The sequence below is a fragment of the Mobula birostris genome, chromosome 26, assembly GCF_030028105.1.
Source record: "Mobula birostris isolate sMobBir1 chromosome 26, sMobBir1.hap1, whole genome shotgun sequence".
NCBI classification, from domain to species: domain Eukaryota; kingdom Metazoa; phylum Chordata; class Chondrichthyes; order Myliobatiformes; family Myliobatidae; genus Mobula; species Mobula birostris.
Window position 1 is genome coordinate 13,924,140 of NC_092395.1, and position 16,098 is coordinate 13,940,237.

At 39.6% G+C, this 16,098-nt stretch overlaps 1 protein-coding gene across 1 annotated transcript in view; it reads left to right on the plus strand.

The window, feature by feature from the left end:
* The window catches only part of rnf126 (ring finger protein 126), a 69,210-nt gene that overhangs the window by 35,170 nt on the left and 17,942 nt on the right, over positions 1-16,098 (plus strand). Inside the window, exons 5-7 of the mRNA XM_072244067.1 lie at positions 3,211-3,279; positions 5,569-5,638; positions 10,213-10,306. Coding sequence (XP_072100168.1) covers positions 3,211-3,279; positions 5,569-5,638; positions 10,213-10,306 — 233 coding nt within the window. The remainder of the gene's footprint in view (positions 1-3,210; positions 3,280-5,568; positions 5,639-10,212; positions 10,307-16,098) is intronic.

Below are 16,098 nucleotides of genomic sequence, written 5' to 3' on the forward strand. Positions count from 1 at the left end.
TTTGGTGCTTTCATGCCAGGTAGTGATGCAACCAGTCAGGGTACTCACTTCTGTGCATCAATAGAAGTTTGTCAAAGTTTTAGATGACATGCTAAATCTGTGCAGACTTCTAAAACGGTACAAGCATTATTGCCATCTTTGTGATGGGACTTACATGCTGGCCCCAGGACAGGTCCTTTGATATGATAACACCAAGGAATTTAAAGCTGCTGATACCCTGCACCTCCCTTGACCTAATGAGGAGTGGCTCAAGGACCTCTTTTTTTTTTTTCCCTTCCTGTAGTCAATAATCACATCACATCATCCGTGCATGAGTCAAGAAAGATGAATTGGAAAAAAAATTTGTGTCGGTTGTCAGCAGTTTTGTGCCCATATCCAAAGAAGAGTATGCTGGTGTTGGAGAGGGTCCAAGTTTACGAGACTGATCTTGGCAATGAAACATTAATACCTGAAGATTGCTTTGGACCTTTACTTGCTGGAGTTTAAAAGTAGGAGGAATGATCTCATTGAAACTCACCAAATATTAAAAGACATGGATAGAGTGGATGTGAGGAGGATGTTTACAGTGTGAGAGAGGATTGGACCAGAAGGCACAGCCTCAGGTAGAGAGTTGGGGGGGGGAGGTGAGGGGATGTCCCTGTGGAACGGAGATGAGGAGGAACTCCTTTAACCAGAGGTTGATCAGTTTGAAATTCATTGTCACAGATGGTTGGCAAGGCCAAGTTATTGAATGTTTGTTTCACTGTATGTTACAATGTACGTGTGACAAATAAAACTAATCTTTTATTTAAAGTGGAGGTTGATAAGTTCTTGATAAATAAGTGTATCAGCGGTTACTGGGTGAAAGCAAAAGAATGGGGTTCAGAGTGAAAGATTAGTCATGGTTAAATGGTGGAACAGGCGCGATGGATCAGCTGGCCTAATTCTGTTCTTATGTTTAATGCTCTTTATTGTTTTCCCCATTAGATCTGTGAGAGTGAATTCTTTTCTATATCTTTGGATTTTTGGACAGATTTCTGTAACCTGAGTGGCCAAATACAAGTGTCCCCTATGTTCCCTTTGGCAGTCATTTGTCATTTATTTTACTTCACTGTCTATTAGTGGTATTTCTATGATGTCCGATACAATTGTATTGGGGAAAAATTAATCCAAAAAAAAGCAAGTACACGAATGAAATTTTAAAAAAGTATACATTTTGAACACTTGTGGCTATTCTAGATTTAATTTGCAGTTTAAAATGAAAGTTTTTGATACATATGGTCTTGTATGGTTTATTGTTGTCACATGTACCAAGATGCAGTGAAAAGTGTGCTTTGCATACTCTTCACACAAATCAAATCATTACACGGTGCATTGAGGGAAAATAAGGTACAGGATCCCCCCACCATCCGAAGGTAGTGTTCCTATGAAACAGTTCGTAAGCCGAAATGTCGTAAGGCAAAGAAGCAATTACCATTTATTTATACGGGAAAAATATGTGAGCGTTCGCAGACCCAAAAAATAACCTATCAAATTGTGCCAAATAACACATAAAACCTAAAATAACAGTAACATATAGTAAAAGCAGGAATGATATGATAAATACACAGCCTATATAAAGTAGAAATACTTTTCCACAATCATTATTGAACTGTTCGCTGAAGCGAAAATCTCACGCAAGCGCCGTCGGCAGAAAATCTCACGCAAGCGCTGTTGGCAAGAACACTCTCTCCAGTAACCTTTAAACTATGAAGCTGCCAAATCTACCAAATAACACGTAAAAATACACAGCCTCTATAAAGTAGAAATAATGTATGTACAGTTTAGTATCACTTACGGGAATCGGGAAGACAGTGCAGAGCACACTGATGGTGTGTTAGACTTGTCGGAGTTTGGGTGGTGCAGTGGCCCCCACCCTCCGGGCCACTGAGCGATACATTGCCACGAAGAACGCAGGGGTCCAGCGGTAGCCGGGAGGTACACAGCACATCTTTAAGAAAAAAGCCGAAACAAACATGCTAATTAATTAGGTGCTGCCCGTAATTGTCGGCCCAGATCAGTGCCGATTTCCGATTGCGTTGTCTCTGATTTGGGCCGACAATTACGTGTCAGCGGCACCTAATTAATTAGCATGTTTATTTCGGCTTTTTCCTTAAAGATGTTCTCTGTGCCTCCTGGCTACCGCTGCATTCTCCACGAACTGGTATCTGTCCGTGGCCTTGGGGTTGGGGTGGTGGGACACTGGGGTGTCATCTCGTTGCCTGTTTCCATTAGAGCAGGCAGCTCATCTTCTTCTGTCTCTGCCCGCCTCGATGTCAAAGGTCGAGGTTCGTTGTCTGCTGTGGCTGATGTGGAAGGCTTGCTTGACTGCTGAGCCTCGCGCATTTTTCTATCACACAGTTCTTTAATAAGGACTCAAACCATCCTGCAAATATCCATAAACCGACATACCCTTTCAAAATTAAAAGTCATACTTTTATCATTACTCATTCGGTTTCCATTGTTATCCTTTTTTCTTCCAATTGCATCAGCTCTTCATCTGTCAATTCTTGGTGACGGGATGCCAAAACTCTTCAACATCACATTCGTCAACTTCCACAAGCCAAGCTCACGTTCTCCTTACTTCGTTCACCACGATCAAAAGGCATAATTATGTCTAGTTTTACCGTAAGTGTAACACCCTTAGGAGCTCTTTCAGGCTTTTCCGATACCATAGAACTCATCTTGCAAACGACTGCTCACAGGCACGTGTTAAAGCAAAGCAGTTCCGAATCCGGGGGAGAGCGGCTGCTTGGGGCGTGCTGCCTTTTATCGCGCACTGATTTTTTCGCATGCTGATTTTTTATGACGCGTTGAATTTTTTTTCCTAACAGTGAAAACACCTTCTGAAAGCGAAAACAGGGTACTAATGTAGGTCTTTCGTAACAGTGAGGTTTCGTAAAGTGAACGTTCGAAAAGTGGGGGACACCTGTAAAACAATAACAAAGCAGAATAAAGTGTAAAAGCTACCAAAAAAAGTACAGTACAGGTAAACGATAAAGTGTGAGGTCATAGCAAGGTGGATTATGAGGACAAGAGTTCACCTTACCATACAAAAGGTTGACTGTTCTGATAACTGTGTATAATGCATTATCATAGTTTCCATGTAATATTTTCATCAATGGAGGCTTGTAACATGCTTGTGAATAGTTGGTAATAACAGTACCACTTAAACTTGCCTTTTTCTTTCAGAATTATCCAGCAATTGGTTAATGGAATCATTGCACCCACAGCAGTACCACATTTAGGATTGGGTCCATGGTAAGACGTATTGCAAAAGCTACTGATTAGTTTTATATTGAAGCTTGAAGTGTTTCATTAAGAAGAATTTTGTGACCATTTGTTTTGAGACCTTCTCATCTAAAATGGAGAACTCAAAAGTATTTTAAATTTTAGTCAATGTCTTTGTGGTTATAGCCAACACTTGATCCATGGCCTTCTGAGATTCAAGGGCATGTTTTCTAGAAAACAATTTATAAATTCCTGAAAATAATTAGACTTATATTGAAAGTCTAAAAATAGGTGGCTATAGGGAACTAGTCATGAAGAGAAGATGAGGCCTGAGGTACCTCAGCCATGTTCTTACTGAATGGCAGGACAAGCTTGCAGAGACAGATGACCTACTTCTGTTATTTTCTAGAGTATTCTTCTAGCAGCAGTCGACATTTATATGTGCGTGTGTCCCTGTGAGCAGCTGGCAAAGCAGAGATTCCCATGTTTTCTTAAGAATGAGCTTCAGCCAGACTTGAATCTCTGGCAGGTTGCAAAGGAGAATAAAGCTAGCAAAGCATTAGTTTGAAAACTGTGGTGATGGGACATTTACAAACATATTGGTGGAGTATTTTGCAAACAACTTTATCTTCTTGGGGAATCATAATACAGGCATCCACCATCTCCTTTTCCTTTATTGGCTTGAAGTCAATTGGTGCAGACCACTATCAGTTCCAATCCTGATAAAGCCATAGCCGATGGAACATCAGCACACTGTCATTTGGAGTTTATTTGCCCAGAACCTCTTGCTTTCTCAGTATTTTTAGAGGACTAAGCACCTGTTGATGTTTGCTTTGTTTGCTCTCCATCAGTGCACTGGGGAAATCAAAGTGTGGTGCCATGGTTCTCTAACCCACTTGAGTCTAGGACCACCAGTTGCAAACACTGCTTTTATTTTGCCCTTCTGGCCTTCAGGTCTTCTCATAGGTGATAGCCAGTAAGAGGTAGTGGTTGGGGGAACACAAGTGTGACGTTGAAGGATCTCACTGTGAGTCTTTGGGATGTGAGCAATAAGTTTATATGAGATCTGACTGATGTACAGGATCTAATCTTGATAAAGTGTATTGTGATGATGTTCCATCTGTAGAGTTACTGAAGACGTCACAAATTTCTATCTTTGACCAAAGGAGGTGATAAGCTGTTTGCCTTTCTGGAACATCCAGCCACATTGATAATGCACTGAACTGCATCATGTAACTCTGACTTTTTTCCTTTCTTGAAGCTGGAGGGTGGGTTGATGAAGGCTCCCTTTGCACCCGCTTTAAATGTTAGCTTGACTAATCTGGCTTTATATTTCTGAATGGTATGTAAGAATATTCATTAACTGGGAAATGCAGCACCTTGAAGAAGTCTGCAGATTTGAATCGGTGCATTCAACTTTGTTCTGATGATAACTTACAATCCACCATATAGCCATCATCTCCCATCATCTACATTCCTGTCATTCTGAGAATATTGTGTACACCTTATCTATCTACTCAATCAGCTACCAAGCCTGATTTCGATAAAGTAAACTGCTGTTGCTGGGTAAAATGCACAGAAGTCTGATTCCCGATCAGCATTGATATTAGCATTGATATTCATCTCTATATCAATAATTCCATCAGTCCACAGTCTGAGCCTGTCCTCTAGTTTTTACTACTCCATGCCCTCTGCATCATTTATTTGGATCTTCTTGCCTTGGATACTAAAGTCATGTGTTATAACTTGCAAATCTTGCATGCTGTTGTTCATACAAATAGTTGGGTCTCCTGAGATAAGTTGATCTTAAACGTACACTAAAATGTAAAGAGAAACTTCAAATACTTCAATAAATAAATCTGGAGAATCGTGGTATTTAACTTTACAAACTTGGGAAGTTCTCCACTTTGATCAGTGTTTGAGCTGGTGTATCTGAATGTGCTTCCATATGTGTAGATTAGTTACTTGTTCCTATCCAGTGATCTTTTGCTGACATATTGCATGCGAATTTTATATGAAAACAGTTCTTTGATCTGGCTCTTGTGAAGTGGTTACTTGGCTAAGATATGAAGGTTTATTTGCCGTGAAGCTTGGAACTTAGTTCCAGAAATGGTGGATAAAGGAATGGGAAGGAACTTGTTATTGTATTACATTTAATGCTGCAATTTAAACTCACTACAGTGGACTAATGTTCAAAATTCAGTTACCCATTTATTTTGCATCTTGAGTAGTTTGAAACCTACTGACTAAAGATAACACCATTGCTTATTGTTTCTCATATATGTTTATATTTAATGTATTGTTTTCTGTACATTAAAGGGGTGTCTTGCACTCAAATCCAATGGATTATGCATGGGGCGCCAATGGTTTGGACACAATCATTACACAGGTAGTTAATTTGGTTAATGTGATACTATTCACTTGAAAACTATAATAACTGACTTTAAGACACTAAATCAAAAATAGTGTTTTTTAAAAAAGCATGCCTAGCTTCTTACTGAAGTAGTAGTATAACAGATTGTGAAATTCTTTTTATTTGCTCACCCTCTACCTGCTACTACCATTCCACAAACCCAGAAATGTTGCATAAATAGTTTAATCGATAAGAGTTTAAACTAATTTGGGATGTAGGGTTCTCGTGAAAGGAAACTTAATAATTCAAAAAGAAGCGAGAATGTGCATTGATGGAGGCTAATGAAGTATATGATGAAAATGAAAGCATAATGGCAAGGGCCAGAAATTATAAGTGAAAGTGAATGGTAGAAAATGGAACTTGAGAGTGAGTAAAGTAAATTGTAAAAGGCCAAAGCTCAAGGCTCTTACAAGTGTTACTATCATTCGGTAATAAGATAGATAAGTTTATGGCATAGTACTAATAAATTTACTTTATAACTGTTACAGTGATGTGGTTGCAAGGTGACCAGGAGTGGGAACTTAATGGTGTAAAATAATGGGCAGAAAGGGAAAGGCAGCGATGCAATCAAGCAAGATAAGTCATGAAATAGATGTTGTTTGTTTGTGATATGGAGTTAGTTTATGTGGAAATAAGGAAGAGCAGGGGAAAGAAGACACGAGTGAGACTAGGGTATAGGCACTGAATATTTTGTCTCTCGATAAGAAGAGGCATAATGAGGAAATATCAAGGTCACATGAGAAGGGGTAATTTTAATCTGTATATTGGGAGGCACGGCAAAGTAGTGGTTAGCACTGCGGTTCACAGTACAGGTGACCCAGGGTTCGATTCCCGCCACTGCCTGTAAAGAGTTTGTACATTCTCCCTGTGATCGCATGGGTTTCCTCCGGATGCTCCATTTTCCTCCCATAGTCCAAAGACGTACTGATTAATTGGTCATTGTCAATTGTCCCGTGCTTAGGCTAGGATTAAACTGGAGAATTGCTAGGCGGAGTGGCTCGAAGGGCCAGAAGGACCTACTCAGCACTTTATCTTAATAAATTAATGAATTAATAAATATTTAATTAAACTGGCAAAGATATGGAAGAAATTGTTGTGTGGATCAGGAATTGTTTCTTCAAGTAGTATGTTGTAAAGTGTAACCGAAGCAGGTTACTTTGTATTTGGTTATTTGTAAAATGAGATTAGTAAGCAACACACACAATGCTGAAGGAACTCAGCAGGCTACGGAACATCTATGGAAAAGAGTATCTGTTCTGATGAAGGAACTCTGCTGAAATGTCAACTGTTTATTCTTTTCCACAAATGCTGCCTGGCCTGCTGAGTTCCTCCAGCACTTTGTGTATATACTCTGATTTCCAGCATCTACAGATCTTCTCTTGCTAATAAACAATATTATAGTTAAGGATCCCCTAGGAATCATGATTATAAAATGGTAGAATTCCAGGTGCAATTTGAGGGAGAACAACTCTGGTCCAAAACAATGTCCTCACTTTACATAAGCACAATTAAAAAGGTATGAGATTAGATCCGACTTGAGTGAATTGAGAAGATAGGCTAAAGGAAAGGTCAGGAGAAGCAGTGGAAGATAATGTGGTAAATCCATAATGCTCAGCAGAAATTTATCTCAGTTAGAAGGAGAGACTCAACAAGGAAAAAGATGTGTGGTCAACAAAGTCAAAGAAACAAGAACTGGAACATGCAAAGTGGCAAAAACATAATAGATCAGAAGGTTGGGGAGCTCTTCAGGAACCAACAATGTGAAATTAAAAAGCTAAGAAAACATTGATAAGGAGAGAAGAAACATTAAAGTATACAGTGAGGTTTTGTTTTTAATTAAAGAGGATATCTGGGTATGTCTGGGATAGCCAAGGATGAGAATGTGGTATTAATCATGGGAAAATTACAGATGATTTAAATCGGTGCTTAATGTCATTCTCAGCTGTGGAGGATACTGCAAACGCCCTAAAGATAATAGGCTAATTTTCAAATGACATGGAAGTACTTGTAGCAATCTCTATCATGAGGGACAAGGCTTTGTAGAACCTAATGGGACCAAAGGTAGGGGTCACAAACAAGAGGAAATCTGCAGATACTGGAAATTCAAGCAACACACACAAGATGCTGGAGAAACTCAGCAGGCCAGGCAGCACATTGGAAAAAAAGTACAGTCGACGTTTTTGGCCGAAATCCTTCAGCAGGACTGGGGTCTCCAGGACTTCCCATCGGTTGATGTTTTTAAAAACTCACCAAGTTCTTGATGGGTCCCAGTGGAATGATACACTGCTTAAGTGATCTCCTTGATTAAGAAAGGAGGAAATAAAGCAGGAAGTAATAGGTAACTTAGCTTAATGTCTTGACTCAAGAAAGAAATAGGAAGTTATTTGAGAAGCTTAATGCAATCAAACCAAATCTTATGAAAGAAAAATCCTATCATTGCTAGAGTCCTTTGAGGATTTAACAATCAGAGCTGATACAGGGGAACATTGATGTAGTGCATTTGGGCTTCCAGAAGGTAATTGAGCTATATCATAGGCTGTTGCACAAGATAACTTACAGCCAGTGTCTAAAGTATCTAACCGTGCTGAGACACAAAAATAGAAGGGATTGAGGTGGAGGACATGCTGTGATGATGATGTTTATACTCTGCAGTAGGAAATAGATAGGTTGAGTGAGTGAGTGAAAACTTGACAAATATGTTGATATGTGAAAGTTTGGGGATGATCTTTGCATCATCAATGGGGACGGGAGAGGTTCCCGAGGGTTGGAGGGTTGTGGATGTTGTTCCCTTATTCAAGAAAGGAAGTAGAGATAGCCCAGGAAATTATAGACTGGTGAGTCTTACCTCAGTGGTTGGTAAGTTGATGGAGAAGATCCTGAGAGGCAGGATTTATGAACATTTGGAGGGGTATAATATGATTAGGAGTAGTCAGCTTGGCCTTGTCAAGGGCAGGTCATGCCTTACGAGCCTAATTGAATTTTTTGAGGATGTGACTAAACATATTGATGAAGGAAGAGCAGTAGATGTAGTGTATATGGATTTCAGCAAGGCATTTGATAAGGTACCCCATGCAAGTCTTAGCGAGAAATCAAGGAGGCATGGGATCCAAGGGGACATTGCTTTTTGGATCCAGAACTGGCTTGCTCACAAAAGGCAAAGAGTGGTTGTAGACGGGTCATGTTCTGCACGGAGGTTGGTCATCAGTGGAGTGCCTCAGATATGTTATAGGACCCTTACTCTTTGTGATTTTTATAAATGACCTGGACGAGGAAGTGGAAGGATGGGTTAGTAAGTTTGCTGATGACACAAAGTTTGGAGGTGTTGTGGATAGTGTGGAGGGCTGTCAGAGATTGCAGCAGGATATTGAAAGGATGCAAAACTGGGCTGAGAAGTAGCAGATGGAGTTCAATTTGGTAGGTCAAATATGATGGCAGAATATAGTATTAATGGTAAGACTCTTGGTAGTGTGGAGGATCAGAGGGATCTTGGGGTCCGAGTCCATAGGACACTCAAAGCAGCTGCTCAGGTTGATTCTGTGGTTAAGAAGGCGTATGGTGTATTAGCCTTCATCAATCGTGGAATTGAATTTAGGAGCCAAGAGGTAATGTTGCAGCTATATAGGACCCTGGTCAGACCACACTTGGAGTACTGTGCTCAGTTCTGGTCGTCTCTGTACAAGAAGGATGTGGAAGCCATAGAAAGGGTGCAAAGGAGATTTACAAGGATGTTGCCTGGATTGGGGAGCATGCCTTATGAGAATAGGTTGAGTGAACTTGGCCTTTTCTCCTTGGAGCAATGGAGGATGAGAGTTGACCTGATAGAGGTGTTTAAGACGATGAGAGACATTGATCGTGTGGACAGTGAGAGCCTTTTCCCAGGGCTGAAATGGTTGCCACAAGTGGACACAGGTTTAAGGTGCTGGGGAGTAGGTACAGAGGAGATGTCAGGGGTAAGTTTTTTTTTACTCAGAGAGTGGTGAGTGCGTGGAATGGGCTGCCGGCAACGGTGGTGGAGGCGGATACGATAGGGTCTTTTAAGAGACTTTTAGATAGGTACATGGAGCTTAGTAAAATAGAGGGCTATAGGTAAGCCTAGTAATTTCTAAGGTGGGACATGTTCGGCACAACTCTGTGGGCTGAAGGGCCTGTATTGTGCTGTAGGTTTTCTACAACTTCTATAGTACACTTTGGGAAGACGAGTCCTAATTAGATCACTGTCATTTAATAGACAGAGATGACAAATTAATGAAATAGAGATGATCTAGTTCTTGTGCTTGAATCACAAAAGAAAATGGTAGACAGGTAGATTAGCTGTGAACAATAATAGCAAGGTGTGACCAGCCAGGAATGCAATGCCTGTTTGCAAATTTTACAAGTGAAGCTTTTAGAGTTTTGACAGCCTGAAATTTTGTTGTGGTTTCAATCCTTGCTTCGGTTATTCTGATTTCTAAAATCAGCTTTTGCGAAGCAATTAGATCTCGCTGTTACAAAATTAATGTATAATTAAAATAAAATTTATTGGTTGATTAAAATTAACTGTTTCCTTCCAGTTGTTGAATCAATTTGAAAATACTGGCCCACCTCCTGCAGACAAAGAGAAAATCAAGACACTTCCCACAGTACAAATAACAGATGAACATGTAGGTGGGTATACTTCTAATTAGTTCCATCATCTCATTGTATTTCCTTCTCTAGTTTAAGTTTGTCGGGAATATACCATGAAATCAGGTGAAAAATATAAACATTGTGATTTAAAATTTTAAATTGAATATTAGTTGATTTTTTTTTCTTGCTTCAGATCTTATTAGGTTGCTTGCTGGTTGAGAAGAATAAAACCTTTGGAAAAAAGTAGCTGCTTTCCATAAAATATGTATTGATTTATTAGGGCATTAGAGATTTTTATCCTTCATTTCAGCATTTTGCACGTTGTTTCTGTGTTTTGCTTATGCCAGCCTTTAGAATATGCAACGACTGCTGAACACTTGTGACTCCTCAGCCTATGAGCATGCATTCTTCATGCCACTGCATTTCAATTACCTGACAGATTTTGATTTATGAATCTAGCATAGCCTATAGGGAAAACTACTGAAGGCAAATGAACACTGCTGTGTCGAATGGAAGTTCAGATATGTATTTGAGTTCTATTTAGTGAACTTCACCATGGTAATTAATAAAATTTAAACTATAGAAATCTGAACTCATCGCCACAATCTAAGTGGCTTGGATGAGATGTAGAGAAAAATAAGTGCAAAATAAGCCTCCTTTTAAGGCGTCACATTATTATTTGCTCCCAGTGGTAGTACTTTTTGGAACCAAATACAGTGTTAAATGATTAGTAGTTGAATGCTGTGCACGCAATGGATTAAATACATTTTTGACCTTGGTATATTTGAAAGTTGTTTCAGATATTGTTTTAAGAATATAATTTTTTGGAAGGAGAAAACAAGCGCTGAAACTTGAACTAGTTGGCCATCAACCTTTCTCTTTGATGAATATGCCTTGTGACTGTGTGGAAAGGTGTATCACTAAAACCAGTGCAGAAAGTGCTCGATTTGTTGCCACGCAACACCAACCTGCATTCCATTTCTGACTTCTGGTGCAATCTGTGTTGAGTGAGCAAGTATGTTCCCTTGATTTCATCCTCATCCTAGAAATATTCAGGTTGGTAGATTAAATATCCTCAATCTGGAAGGAGTTGATGGGAATGCGGGAAGAAAAAATGGGATCACTGTAGGTTTAGTTTATGATGGGTTCTTGATGGTCAGCTGCAGCTAGTGGGGGGAAAAGGGCCTATTGCTGTGCTGATAAGTATTGAAAGCATTCTGTCCAAGAAAAGAACACCATCTAACTATGAACAAAGTTTCAGATTTTCTTTTGGAATTGAAGTTTATACAAACAGTTATCTTCTGCTGGTCTGTGATGGTGGCCTAATGCTGAAATCCCAAGAGGTAATGCTTAGTGTGAATTCAATGTTCCAGTTGGTATGCAAGTAGGTCATACAATTTTATTTTTATTTCTGTTCACAAAATTGGAATAGGAGATGGATTTTTGTCTCTGGGTTCTCTGAAATCGATGCAGAGGGAGATTTGTACAAATCTGATATAACTAGTTTTATGCTTTTCTTTCGAAGGAGAACATTTTGTTTGGTGAGTCTCTTCTTTCAGGCTGTAATGGATCCATGTGAAGTCATGTAACATGATATAGCTGCACCTTATTAAGATGCTTATTGCTCATTAAATAATTGGGTCTGGTGGAATTGGCTAGAATGCCAATTCTAACTTAATTTGTAACCAGTGCTCTTGTTGATGTCTGAAAATTGCGAATAGTGTGCAATATCTATTGTAGCAGCAATATCAGAAGTGACAGAACTGGGAAGAATTGTATTGGCATCATGATGATGGTCAGCTGCAGGACAGCCAGATGTAGAAGAAAGAACAGGCCAATTCTGTGTACTGCCGATGTTTTTCCTCCCTTTCTTTTCTCTGCGAGACATATTGTGATTCACCTAAATTGTCGCCACTATTGAAATGATACAATTTTTCCTATTACTCATTGAAAACAGATCTGTGGCAATTAATTATTCCTGGAGTACGCTTGAGCCCAAAAATAATGTATTCAGACCGCCCAACTCATTCCACTTAATGATGAAAAATTTCCACTTTGTATATAAAGCAAATCCCTTCTTTAACTGTAGACATCTGCCTTGAATTTGTGACTGGGTTTCGTAATGAATCTTGAGAGGTTGAAGGACAGCATTTGTACGTGTAGTCAGATCGATTAAAACTGTTAATTTGTACAAAGAAATGTGAAATCGACATTCCAGATACTCATTCCTTTTCATGCTTATATGCTTCTGCACTACTGATAAAATGATGTGAGCAGGGTGCCTTGAAGTGGCAAGATGGAATGTGAAATTACTTGAGTGGTCAGTAATAAAACATGATTTTTAGGGTGAAATATTTGTAGCTTGATGCATATTGAGATGCTGACATATGTCACATAAGACATTAAGTGGCCATTTTATTAGGTATGCCTGCTTGTTAATACAAATAACGTAATCAGCAGGAACCCAGTGCGTAAGAGCATGCAAGAGGTCAAGAGGTGCAGTTTTCAGACCAAACTGTGATCCATGAGATTTTGATCGTTGAATGATTGTTGGTCCTAGACAGGTTGGTGGTTTTGAGTGTCTCAGAAACTTGATCTCCTGGGATTTTCAAGCACATATTCTAGAGTTTACCGTATATATAATCATATAACAATTACAGCACGGAAACAGGCCATCTCGGCCCTCCTAGTCCGTGCCGAACTCTTACTCTCACTTAGTCCCACCGACCTGCACTCAGCCCATAACCCTCCATTCCTTTCCTGTCCATATATCTATCCAATTTAACTTTAAATGACAACATCGAACCTGCCTCAACCACTTCTGCTGGAAGCTCGTTCCACACAGCTACCACTCTCTGAGTAAAGAAGTTCCCCCTCATGTTACCCCTAAACTTTTGCCCTTTAACTCTCAACTCATGTCCTCTTGTTTGAATCTCCCCCACTCTCAGTGGAAAAAGCCTAACCATGTCAACTCTTATCTATCCCCCTCATAATTTTAAACACCTCTATCAAGTCCCCCCTCAGCCTTCTATGCTCCAAAGAATAAAGACCTAACTTATAACCATATAACAATTACAGCATGGAAACAGGCCATCTTGGCCCTTCTAGTCCATGCTGAACCCTTACCCTAACCTAGTCCCAACGACCTGCACTCAGCCCATAGCCCTCCATTCCTTTCCTGTCCATATATCTATCCAATTTAACTTTAAACGACAACATAGAACCTGCCTCAACCATTTCTGCTGGAAGCTCATTCCACACAGCTACCACTCTCTGAGTAAAGAAGTTCCCCCTCATGCTACCCCTAAACTTTTGCCCTCTAATTCTCAACCCATGTCCTCTTGTTTGAATCTTTCCCACTCTCAATGGAAGAAGTCTAACCACGTCAACTCTATCAATCCCCCTCATAATTTTGAACACCTCTAACAAGTCCCCCCTCAACCTTCTACACTCCAAAGAATTTGTTCAACCTTTCTCTGTAACTTAGGAGATGAAACCCAGGCAACATTTTAGTAAACCTCCTCTGTACTCTCAATTTTATTGATATCTTTCCTATTATTTGGTGACCAGAACTATACACAATACTCCAGATTTGGCCTTACTAATGCCTTATATGAATTCAACATTACATCCCATCTCTTATACTCAATACTCTGATTAATAAAGGCCAGCAAACCAAAAGCTTTCTTCACCACCCTATCCACATGAGATCCCATCTTCAGGGAACTATGCACCATTATTCCAAGATCCCTCTGTTCTAAAGCATTCTTTAATGTCCTACCATTTACCATGTATGTCCTATTTTGATTAGTTCTACCAACATGTAGCACCTCACATTTTTCAGCATTAAACTCCATCTGCCATCTTTCTGCCAGCTCTTCTAACTTGTTCAACCTTTCTCTGTAACTTAGGAGATGAAATCCAGGCAACATTTTAGTAAATCTCCTCTGTACTGTCTCAATTTTATTGACATCTTTCCTATAATTCGGTGACCAGAACTATACACAATACTCCAAATTTGGCATCACCAATGCCTTATACAATTTCAACATTACATCCCAATTCCTATACTCAATGCTCTGATTAATAAAGGCCAGCATAGCAAAAGCTTTCTTCACCACCCTATCCACATGAGATTCCACCTTCAGGGAACTATGCACCATTAGTCCTAGATCCCTCTGTTCTACAGCATTCTTCAGTGCCCTACTATTCACCATGTATGTCCTATTTTGATTAGTCCTACCAAAATGTAGCATTTCACATTTTTCAGCATTAAACTCCATCTGCCATCTTTCAGCCCACTCTTCTAACTGGCGTAAATCTCTCTGCAAGCTTTGAAAACCTGCTTCATTATCCACAACACCACCTATCTTAGTATCATCTGCATACTTAGTAATCCAATTTACCACCCCATCATCCAGATCATTAATATATATGACAAACAACATTAGACCCAGTACAGATCCCTGAGGCACACTGCTACACACCGTCCTCCAATCTGACACACAGTTATCCACCACTACTCTCTGGCGTCTCCCATCCAGCCACTGCTGAATCCATTTTACTGCTTCGATATTAATGCCTAACGTTTGAACCTTCCTAACTAACCTTCCGTTTGGAACCTTGTCAAAGGCCTTACTGAAATCCATATAGACAACATCCACCGCTTTACCCTTGTCAACTTTCCTAGTAACCCCATCAAAAAATTCAATAAGATTTGTCAAACATGACCTTCCATGCACAAATCCATGTTGACTCTTCCTAATCAGACCCTGTCTATCCAGATAATTATATATACCATCTCTAAGAATACTTTCCATCAATTTACCCACCACTGACGTCAAACTCACAGGCCGATAATTGCTAGGTTTACTCTTAGAACCCTTTTTAAACAATGGAACCACATGAGCAATACGCCAATCCTCTGGCACCATCCCTGTTTCTAATGACATTTGAAATATTTCTGTCAGAGCCCCTGCTATCACACTAACTTCCCTCAAGGTCCTAGGGAATATCTTGTCCGGACCCGGAGACTTATCCACTTTTATATTCCTTAAAAGCACCAGTACTTCCTCTTCTTTAATCATCATACTTTCCATAACTACCCTTCTTGTTTCCTTTACAATTCAATATCCTTCTCCTTAGTGAATACCGAAGAAAAGAAATTGTTCAAAATCTTCCCCATCTCTTTTGACTCTGCACATAGCCATCCACTCTGATTCTCTAAGGGACCAATTTTATCCCTCACTATCCTTTTGCTATTAATATAACTGTAGAAACCCTTTGGATTTATTTTCACCTTACTTGCTAAAGCAGCCTCGTATCTTCTTTTTGCTTTTCTAATTCCTTTCTTAAGATTCCTTTTACATTCTTTATATTCCTCGAGCACCTCATTAACTGCAAGCTGCCTATATTTATTGTAGATCCCTCTCCTTTTCCAAACCAAGTTTCCTATATCCCTTGAAAACCATGGTTCTCTCAAACTTTTAATCTTTCCTTTCAACCTAACAGGAACATAAAGATCCTGTACCCTCAAATTTTCACTTTTAAATGATCTCCATTTCTTTATTACATCCTTCCCATAAAACAAATTGTCCCAATCCACTCCTTCTAAATCCTTTCGCATCTCCTCAAAGTTAGCCTTTCTCCAATCAAAAATCTCAACCCTGGGTCCAGTCCTATCTTTCTCCATAATTATATTGAAACTAATGGCATTGTGATCACTGGACCCGAAGTGCTCCCCAACACATACCTCCGTCACCTGCCCTATCTCATTCCCTAACAGGAGATCCAACACTGCCCCTTCTCTAGTTGGTACCTTTATGTATTGC